At 39.3% G+C, this 11,419-nt stretch overlaps 1 protein-coding gene across 1 annotated transcript; it reads right to left on the reverse strand.

Moving 5' to 3' along the window:
• Nucleotides 1-759: 759 nt before the first annotated feature.
• arpc1b (actin related protein 2/3 complex, subunit 1B) lies at nucleotides 760-10,561 on the reverse strand. The gene is made up of 10 exons (XM_041786255.1): nucleotides 10,401-10,561; nucleotides 9,747-9,886; nucleotides 8,888-8,992; nucleotides 4,973-5,195; nucleotides 4,756-4,863; nucleotides 4,263-4,499; nucleotides 4,101-4,176; nucleotides 2,104-2,303; nucleotides 1,564-1,654; nucleotides 760-1,198 (listed from the first exon to the last, which is right to left on the reverse strand). Exons 2-10 carry the CDS (start codon nucleotides 9,808-9,810, stop codon nucleotides 1,160-1,162), a joined length of 1,143 nt encoding a protein of 380 aa, XP_041642189.1. The 5' UTR covers nucleotides 9,811-9,886; nucleotides 10,401-10,561; the 3' UTR covers nucleotides 760-1,159.
• Between the last annotated feature and the right edge of the window lie 858 nt (nucleotides 10,562-11,419).

Raw genomic sequence — 11,419 nt, forward strand, 5'->3', positions numbered from 1 at the left:
TGCTTAATATGGCTGCAAGCTTTCAATGCTTTTGGAAGCAATCAGGATTTTTCTTTCAAGACAGGGAACCAAATTTTGTCTGACTAGATACAAAGGCAGAGCCAGGGAGGAAGTTTTATGGCTAATCCAGGGTAAAAATGTAAGGGGTCTGAATTTTCTCTTGTATTTCATCATAATTATCATGAAATGTAAATTGTATCAGAAAGTTAAACTGCAGCAGAAATATCTACTTCAATGTATGGAAATGGGGAGCCAGAAAATCGTGAAAGATGACAGCTTTGCCTTGTTCATTGATAATTTGGATGAAATGGGTGGGTGTTCATACATGAATTGTTTGTTTGTATATAGATGAATGCTACAAGTAGGAAGGGTAGTGAAGCCCCTGTCTTGTAACCAAAGAAGAGAATAGTGAGGGGTCTTTTTGTTTTTTTATGCTTCTTCTTTGTATTTGTCTTGTAACATTTGTAAATAGATGTTTTATTGAAGAGGGGGAAAAAGAACGCTGCCATCATTAATGCAGAACAACCTTGCCCACCTGATGGACTTTCAAAATGCTCACAATAAAGCCTGTAGAAATGTATTTTTTAAATCACTGCATTAATTTGTATATTTCTTCTTTTGCCTTCCTGCAGGATCGTCTTAATGCAGTTTAAACTACCGGGCTCATTTTCCCCATGTTATTCAAACTTATAAAACCATTACCTACAGCCTGGGGTTAATCTCACATCACACATATTCCTGTAATGAATTTAGCACCACTGAGCTTTGAAACAGCAATCGTTTATTAAATGCATATTATGACCAGCATAAGCTTTAAAAAAATAACAAATACTGTAGGCTTTCATCCTGATTATTATAAAATTCTGGCTTTAAGCGTTCAGCTCAGACTGAGCTCTGTGATTGAACTAATCTAAGTCATTAAGTACCATTTGCAGGCTGTGGTCAGGCCCTCTGTATACAGCGCTGACTTTAAAAGCTCAACAATGAGCTTCAGAGGGATTACAAACACAGGCTGACCCAGTCTGATCGTTTAGCTCGAATATAAAAAATACCTGATTAAAATAGAGCTGAGAAGCTTTGTGTAATAAGGCAGCAGTTTCCTTCATTTCTCCAGGAGAGTGTGTTCTTTTGGCACAGTGACATGAACGTCAGAAAGGCATCAGACAATCTTCAAGTTCTTCATTGCAGACTCCAGAGTCTGAGAAAATGAGAGAAATAATCATGAAATGTGTTGTTATTGTGGAGACGGTCCAGGACATTTTCAGTGATAGCTGATATGACAGGAACAAATCGTGCCCATACACCAATATTCTCCTATATGTGAGAGATGGATTGAATATGTACGCAAACTATGGCCACAACCACTGAGCCCTCATTTTCTAAGACAGCGCAAGATTTTCCAGGACATTTTGCTCTCCTCTCATTTTCCATGTGTTTTCTATGACTACGAAATTAGTCAGCAATTTTCCAGGTGATGTGGTAACCCTTATTTTTGGGACATCCCATGCTTTAACCTGGCAACATTAATGTTATGATGTAATTGCTGCAGTGTGTAGGTGTTACCTTGACATCCCAAATTCCCATCCCTCCATCCATTCCAGTGGTGCAGAACTTGGTGCACTGGTTTCTTCCTCCTTCTAGCACTGAGATTTGGCTAAAAATAAAGTTCAAGACAAATCAATACGCTGCACACAAGCATTTCAGCTTTAAAAAAATGTAAATTTAACTGTAACCAAGATTGTTATTCATGTTTTAAAGGAAAAATTGTTGAGTCAAGATGGACAGATAAATATGAAACTAAGCATTTATAATACTCATTCATTAAAGGTATAGTTCTTTTTTAAGTGTGGTTATAAGAGTCACCTGTCAATTTTAACTGTATCAGTCTCTCATATCACCTTTCTTCCCCATTCTGATGCTCAGTTTGAACTTCAGCAGATCTTCTTAACTTTATACATGCCTAAATACACTGGCTGTGGTTGGCAAATTAGATATCTGTATTAATGAGCAGTTGAACAAGCCTGTCATTTTCCTCCTTACACTTCACCATGCAGAAGTCAACAGGTTAGTATCTGGTTTGTAGTGGCATGCTATCATTCTGACCTGATGCTGTTCTTGTGCAGAGTGGCCAGGTCCTTGTCGGTGCTCTGGGTCTCGGAGGCCCGACGGTCCAGGTTCTGGAAACGTTCCCTGGCACTGATTCCCTTCTGAGCTGCCTGCTTTGGAACATCCAGCTTTCCACCAAAAGTCAGGCTGCCTTTAGCGCTGTCGTACACAAACAGCACCGGGTAACAGTCATGGCCCTGAGGGAACAGAAACACATGAGGATGCATTTGGGGATGCATGATACTAATAATGGTTATATTAATAATGACAATGATTTGTAACCCTTTGATTCAAGTTTTGGTCATTTAAAGACATAACTGAAAAGCCGAAAGGCTATATAAATTCAGTGTTTCAGTGCATAAGCCTATTGCAGGTGTCCTCATCTCTCACAGTAGCTGTGCCTATGATAGTCTGAATAAAAGATGGACATAGCCTCAGTGACATTAATCAGTGGTTTCTGAAGCAGTTATGAAGCCAAACAATAAAAGGCAAAAAGGTGTTTCGAGGCCTTAAGCAACCTCAGAAAACAGTTAGAATGTGAGCCAGTCAGATGATCCACATGAATTATTAATAACTCTTAGTTTTGCTATAGCAAATGAGTTTATATAGAAGTATGCCCTGTATATTGATCCAATAAAGAAATAAGATATAGAGAGCAAAACTGTTTAATGCACCATGCTTAAAGCATGTCTATTTCAGCTCTAAAAACATGCTGGTAACATGGGTGTGTAAAGAGTTTCCTAGACTTTTGAGACAAAGCATCAAGTGGTCACTCAAGGAACTGCAGTTTTCTGTATGTAGAAGGTTTCTTTTAGACAGCCCACAGAAACTGCACCCATAAATATAATAAGCCTAGCTTTTTTCCCGACTTGTTACAGTATTTCCTTATCAGGTCTGAGTTATGTTACAGTTAAGTACAATTTTAGCTCCTTGCCAAAAACAATAGGCAGACATCATTGATAAAAATTGTTTTCTGGTTACAAATTTATGTATAACGTGACGTAACATGATGTAACATGAAGTAACATGAAGTAACGTGATGTAACGTGACATGACTTGACATAACGTGGCATAACATAACATGATGTAACCTTACGTTATGTAACCTTACCTGATGCAATGAGATATGACGTAACGTGGCATGATGTAACATGACATGACGTTACGTGACATTATGTGACATGACATTACATGACATGATGGGATGTAGCATGACGTAATGTGACATAATGTGATGTAACGTGGCGTAAAATTTTAACAAAACATAGTGTAATAGAACGTAGTGAAATGTAACCTAGTGTAACATAGCATTACGCAACATAATATTATATATCATAACAAAGTGTATCATAACATCGTGTGACATAACATAATGTGACGTAATGTAACAATATGTGATGTGACATTTCAAAAAAGGAAAAGTACATAACATAACATCACATGACAACATTATGTTACACAATGTATTGTGATGTAACGTAATGTAGTGTAACATTACCTACTGTAATGTAATGTAGAGTAGCATAACATAGTGTAATGTTCCATAGTCTAATGTAACGCAGTCTAATGTAATGAAGTGTTACACAACACAACATAACATAATTTTACATAAAGTAACATAACACAACATCACATAACATAAAGTAGCATAACATAACAAAATCTTACATAACAAAATGTAACATAACGTAATGTAACATAACGTAACGTAAATAAAAGTTAATATAAAGTTAACAGCTGACTCAAAATGAGGAAGCGCTTACAGAGGATGATGTGCAGGAAAAATCTTTATTTACTGAATGAGTTTAAATTTTGATAGATACTCAGAGCTGAATTGTTTGTGCTTTATAAATACAAATGCATTTTATCGTTATTTTTCCACATCTGCTTCTCTTGCTCCAGAGAGTAAGTTTATCAAACATGAAACAAATAAGTCAGTGCAAAGCAGATTAAAAAAAACAGGCATAATTGATAACAAATAAATGAGTACTTACAGCTGCCACAATGCTGTTCTCAGTGATGAAGGTGACACACAGCAGAGGAAGAGTCTCAGAGGTCAGACTGTTCACCCTGTGAGAGCCAACCAAAGGTCAGACTACACAACCACAACACAGACAGACATAAACACCCATTTCCACAGCCCTGCCCTCTCTTACGTGCCGGTCTTGCCTCCCTCAGCTACAGACACTGTGGAGTCATGGGAGGTCCAGGCCAGGCGGTTCCCAGAGTGAGAGAAGCACACGCTGTGCACCCAGCCGCCGCCTCCACCTGAAGTCTGACTGGCTGCTGCAGACCCTCCAGACTCAAACAACATCTCACCAAACGGCATCTTGCTGCCCCATGGGGTGGGACCGGGCTTCTCCTCCACCTCCTTAATGTAGGCGGAGAAAACTCTGTGAGAGAGAGAGAGGGAGGAGTTAAGGGTGGAGGAAGTTACAAGGAGAACTTGGATGACTTCATTGTTTTTTATCTATGTACTCTGCTCTCCAGTCCAAGCTCTCATTTTACTTGGGTGTTGATTTGTGTATATATTTTTGAAGATTTGTCTTGGAGATACCCTTAGATTAAAGGGCCAGCCACTCCTTCTATGTTATTTTGGTGCAAATGAGAATAAAATCTTTACTCTCAAGCCTTTTAATTTTCTGATACCTGCATTTGAAGTCACAGGATCCAGCAGCCAGCAGGACATTGTTGGGATGCCAGTCCAGACTCAGGATGGTGGAGCGGATTGGCTTCTTGATGTGTTTACAAACCCACCTGAAGGCAACAACGCAGCCTGTTCAAATCTCCCAGTGTGTGGTTTACAATAATGACATGCAGCCTTTTATGTAAATTAGCAGCGCAGAGCAACCCATTAGGACCTCACCAGTCGTTTTCCTGCTCAAAGTAGCAGATGGAGATGAGACGAGAGCCGCTGCCGACAGCAAACTTGTTCTCTCGTGGCGACCACTTCACACAGCGAGCGGCTCGGTTGATCCTGAGGATGACCAGGGTGGGCTTCCATGCGCCCTCCTTAAGGGTCCACACATAGGCGTTACGGTCTGCTCCACATGTGACAATACGGTTACTGTCTGGAGCCCAGTCGATTCCTGCAGGACAAAAACACTGTTAGTTTATCTCCAGTATGGAAGCAATGAGATCATTTACTCTCTTGCTACATCAGAACTCAGAACACTCTGGAATCTTTTTTCATTAATATTTTACTTGATGTAGTCTTTCTCATCTGCTTATTCTACTACACTTTAAAGGTTTGCACTTTTTATTCTATCTCTCTGTATATACCAGAGTTTAAATTTTCATTTTGCCAGCATTGCATTTGCTTAATCATATTGTTAAAGCATCCTCAGAGACAGCCTCAGAGCTGTGAGGCAACACTTCATATGATGACTGGAAACTCTTACTGACACTGCCATACTGGAAACTCTCCGTCATTGTGAAGATGCTTAGATCAGCACCTGCTTTGGGAAGTCACTACATTCATCCAGATATAGCTTGACAGTCATCCAAATTAAGAACACATTGTATTATTAACACTGAATTTTGTAGTCATTAAGAGGAAATTCAACATGAGACCTTAAGATTGTAGTATGTTGGATTTTGGTATGGAGCCTGTTTTTCAAGTCTTTGTGATAAGATCAGATTAATAGGTACAGGCTCCCTTTGCTTACATACAGACAGGCAGAATTATGGATCTTGTCATCCAACTTTTTTCCTTATCTTATCTAACCTTGATTTAACCTGGAAAAACCTCATGTAGATAAAAAATTCTCCTGGCAAAGACAGCATCAAACAAAGAGCAGCCATGCACGGCAAACATACAAGATAGTCTAAATGCATCAAGAAACACACGATAACAATTTAAGCAGCAAATATTTACCAAAATCATCTAGATTTGTAAATTAATCAAAGCATCTGCAGCCAGATGTGTTTTATTTTGACAAAAAATGGAAATTCTGTCATTCCCCCACTATTATCAAACTGCACATTTAAATTCTCTGGCATATAAAAACTCATCACTGGACATATCTGCGGGATTTTCAAAATAAGAGTCAAGATTCAGCAATTTTGAAGCCAGGAAGTGTTGCTACTGCTAAAGGAGCCACAGGTTAGACCAGAATCTGGGCCGCCCACGTAAACAGGGCACAACCTAACCACTAGGTCATCTGCACCCCAGGAGAGCAGACTCAACAGACCATCAGATTTTATTATTTCAGACATAGACGTACTACAAAGAATGTGCTTGTAGGTACTTGATACCCAGTGATTTGTGCAAAAAAAAAAAAAAGCTTGAAACAGTGGTTCTTTCTATAGGCCTTGTGTAGACTTAAATTTTTTAAACTAATCCATGCATTTGTCTCCACCAGGTTAGATTACTGTAATGCACTACCAAACAATCACTTAGTAAACTACAGTTAATTCAAAACACATCTGCAAGAGTCCTAACATACACTAGGAAGTATGATCATATCACTCCAGTCCTCAGAACACTCCACTGGCTTCCTGTACATTACAGAATCCCCTTTAGAATCCTCCTACTTGTCCATAAAGCTCTCAATGGTTCAGCCCCTGAATACATTTCTGACCTGCTCACAGTCTTTAACCAAACCCGACCCCTCAGGTCCTCAGGTGAGGGTCTTTTAGCTGTACCTAGAATCAGAACAAAGGCTGATGAGGGAGCCTTCAGTTGCTGTGGTCCTTTTCTCTGGAACAACCTCCCTGCAGACCTGAGGTCTATCACTACTGTGTCTTTATCTAAATCTAAACTAAAAACGTATCTATTCTCTAAAGCAGGGATGTCAAACTCAAGACCCGGAGGCCAAATCCGGCAGAACAGTTAAATCAGGCTCCAGTATTAAAATGTCAACTTATCACTGATGATTTAAGATATCCTTGTTCAGTCATAAAAATCAGAAAAAGTCAGGAGTTGAAATAATAAGGTAAAAAGTAAGGAATGATAATTTCATATTTTCAATTTTGCATCTCACAATAAGGACTCAAAATTGGGATTTTGACTTTTATTTCGTACTTTGAGCATTTCAACTCATAATTTTGACTTCTTATATAATATTTTAAGCTTTTAGATTCATAATTTAACATTTTAAGTCATGTTTTGACATTTTAAACTAATTATTTTCTATTTAATCTCATATTTTCAATTCCTTACTTTGACTTCATTCAATTCCATAGTTTGACCTTTTAGACTCACAATTTAAAATTTTTAATCATATTTTGACTTTTAATTTCATGATTACAAATTTTATTTCATATTTTAACCTTTTAAGCTCATTATTTTGAATTTCTTTCTTATATATTTGCCTTTAAAAAATATAATTTTTCAATTTCTTCAGATTGTGAGCCTTTAAACTTATCTTTTTAGTATTCTTAACCTCAATATCATTTATCATCTGTGCAAAGTTTTTGTTTTTTCATATTTTATTGCTGGTGAAATGAGGCTGACAGTTTATGGTTAAAAAGGTGAGCCTGTTAGGCCCTCAGTTTGGACCTGAATCCAGAATCCGGCCCCTGCTGTGATTGAGTTTGACATCCCTGCTCTAAAGCATGCAAATAACTCCTCTGTATGTTTATGTGATCTGTGTGTCCTTTTATGCTTCCCACTGTTTAAATTTGCACGTCTTGTCTCTGATGTGACTATTCACAAGCCGTCTAAAAGGTTTTATGATTGTGGAAATAATTATTGATGTGTTTAAACCCTCAGTGTAAAGCACTTTGAGCTTTCCTGTAATGAAATGTGCTATATAAATAAAGCTGCTTGCTTGTGTGTATGCAGTAATAGGTGCACACTGTAAGTGTGTTGTGCTAGTTACTGCAGGATTATTTCATACATTTGTTTTGGATGTAATACAGATGCTTCTAAAATAATCAGTTTGTTGTTTCTTTTTTGATGTTTTTTGTACTGTAAAAAGTATTCTGGGTTTACATTTGTGTATGTATTACATAATGTTAGTGTAACAGCTTGTGTCCACAGTCGTGATTTTAGCACAGGCATGTTCCTAACCCCAGTGTTTCTTTCTAGCTATTATTGTTTCCAGGTTCCAAGAATCAACTTTTGCTTTCCTCTGGTAGTATCTGTACCATCATTTTTAAATAGCTCCATGCACTTATTTCCATTTTTCCAAGAAAATATCACCAAGAAGGATGGGAAAAAGGAACTTGTGTGTGGAAATGTGGAAACTTTCCCCTCAAAAAGAGAACCAAACTGATTTCCCTTCTGCCATCATCCTTCTTGATTGCAATTGGCCAGTGAGGGAGATGTGACTTTGGCAAGTCCAGCAGTGTTCCAAAAGTTAAACTATTTTCAACTGAGAGTGCTGTGAGCGTACGACAAAAACAGCCAAAGCCTGAGGGCACTTTTTTTCCCACTCAAGCTACTGAGCACTAAAAATACTGACTAGACTGGCTTACAATATGCAGTGCTTAATTATGAAGAATGTATGCATTTATTGAAAATTTTATTATAAAGATTAATCACCATTAGAATGAGGAATGCAAATTTCCTTGTTTCACATGCATTTTTTTGTTTTTAAGCAGCATCTGCAATAGACAATGGTTGGAAATTGGTAATCAGCTACAATCTGGTATATTATATCCGTATTCTAGTTTTTGTGTTTTTAATGCCGTTTGTCTTTTGCAAACAGATGTTTATTATCTAATTATTGCATTTGTCAGAAAAACAAGTTTGAGTTAAACTGATTCTGTGCATTTCTGAATATTCTGGAAACAAATACAAAGCTGTAGCTATATTTCACCATCTATGTCTCACCTGTCACCTGCCCGTTGTGCTCCTTCAGCTCATGGATCTTGCTCCACTTTGCCCCGTCCTTCTTGTAGATGTGGACCTCATGGTTGTTGGGGCAGAGGGCGATTTCTGAAACAGAAAAACAGATCTAAACATAAGAAGAGGAAGCCGTGGAAACCAATTCAGCCTTTCAAATGGAAATGCATCAGTGAGAGGACAAAGTAGAGAGTGATTGAAATAATTGGAGTTTATGTCAGGCCGATCAGCAGAGCAGAACACTGAGCAGCTGACTGTGTGCACGAGTACAGAGAAAAATAGAGAAATACAGTATGTATCAGCCTGCAGGCAGCACAGTATCTTTAAATAGACAATGTGCGACCTTCCTTCCCTTGGTGTTGTAGCAAACCCTGCACATGTTTTAGTCAGCAGATGAGTCAGAAGCAGTGTTTGTGTGAGGGCAGCGGTGGGGGTGCTTCACTGTGCATTTTTGTTCAGCCTGCAAGCGGAGCAAACTAAAGTGTACAGCTTGCAAGTTGAGTGAAACTACAACTGTGTGACTCGATGACTTGACCACAGCTGCCTGCTGCATCCGCTCTGCCCAGAAACCAGAGCTCTGATCAAAACGGCCAAATAAGGTTGAAGTTTCCTGCAGCTAAGAGGCTCTCAGAAAGGCCCTCAGTGATACAGGAAACAGGAAATACCTTCTCCCACCTGGGAGCCAATCACAAAGCCTCGACTGTAACACTACTTGTTCTCTGGCGCTGAGTCTCGGTGTAGCAAGATGTTCCATGATGGCCTTCATTTAAACTGTTTATAGAAGAAAGGTTGAATCAGTGAAATGGAAGCCTGGAGCAGCCAATCAGAGACGGCGGAGCAGACTCACGGGTCCGATCTTTGTTCCAGGCGTGGCAGCTAATTGGTTCCAGCAGGAAACTATGGTACGACATGGCCAATCAGATGTTAGAACGAAGATCAGGAAGTGGTGTGAGGAACCAGAGGCTGGTGGGCCGAGCGATTACCGGTCTGGAAAAACAGAAGTTAGAAAATGGTGAAACGGAAGCAACACTAAGGTGGAGAAAGTGCACAAAAAGTTACAAAATGTGACAAAAATTCAACATTTGAATCATCTTGAAACAGGAAGAGCTGCTTCTGATTGTTCTAGATAGTTTAAAAGTAAAAAAAAAACAGTGGATTTGAACTTTCTGCACCTCAAAAACACTCTGAACTTGTATGATGTTGTATTAATGAAATCCAGACTTTCAGAGGAATGAGAGGAATGATGCAGGTCAAGGGTATCAGCCCCCACCCCAAATAAACTCTACATCTACAGCACCCACACCCAGGAAGTGAAGACAAATATCTCCATCACAGTCAGAAGTAACTCAACATTACCGCACCCTCCCTAAACTCAGAGTTGGAGCTTTAAAGTGCCTGTTGCACACTTTTAGCTTCTCCCTGAAACTCCGATCTGCTCACAAAGTGTGCGTCATGTCTGAGCAAACTCAGCCAACTGTTAAATATTTTCTAGGCTACTTACCCCGAGGGCTGGACAGAGATGAATGTATGAGGAGCTGCAGTGACAGAGAGAGAGAGGGACAAAGGGAGAGGTGGCAGATCAGGCGGAGATGAGGTGGTGGTGTTCAGCTCGCGGACTCTGGCCAGTCAACGCGAACGCCAACGACAGAGTGAGCTCAGGAAGAGAGAGGCTGAGCTGAAGAGAAGGAGGGGAGGTCAAAGGGGGGGCGGCAGAGGGAGGAGGGTACAGTGAGGAGAACTTCAGGAAGTCTATGCCGGCTCAAAGAAGGAAGAAAAAAAAAACTGTGGGTGTAAAGTTTCAAAAATGTGAAAGAACTGGAGCAAACTTTTCTTTCTTCTACAAGCACAAAGGGAAAAGAGGGGAAGTTTTTCAGCATGAGGGGGGAGCACGGACACAATACAACATCTGCAAAAAGGAGGAGGTAGAAACTGAGAGGGAGAAAAAAAACTATGAAGCATAAAAGAGAGAGAAGAAGGGGGAGGGACTTGTGGACTGCATAAAGAAAGAGGAACAAGGAAAAAGGGGAGGGAAGAAAGTGAGCTGCAGAGAGGGGAGGAAGAGAAAAAAAAACTGCACCATTCAATACATTTACAGAAGTTTTCCATGTATTCTGAGTTTTATTTTCTTAATTTAGGCAGTTCAGATATCCCAAATAAACCATGAAAGATCCCCCCGCCCTTTCTCCTGAACTTTAAAGTCAGCTCTGCATGTTGGAGTCTTAAGTGTCTGTGCCAGTTCAGATTTTCTTACTTTTTCCAGTTCTCATTTGGTAGAAGGAGAAATTTTAAACAACTCTTAAGACATTGCTGAAACTCTGGGCCTGAAGATATATCAATACACTAACCATAACTCCAAAAAAAGTTGGGACACAGCAAAAATGTGGATAAAATAAAATACAGTGATTTGAAATCATTTTCTACCTACAGTGCCCATTCAATTTCCAAGGCACTGAATATCCCCCAGAGCTCAGTTAAATCCATCATCAAGAAATATGGTGCATGTTTAAATCTGCATAGATC

Source organism: Cheilinus undulatus, linkage group 4, assembly GCF_018320785.1.
Source record: "Cheilinus undulatus linkage group 4, ASM1832078v1, whole genome shotgun sequence".
Taxonomy (NCBI): Eukaryota; Metazoa; Chordata; class Actinopteri; order Labriformes; family Labridae; genus Cheilinus; species Cheilinus undulatus.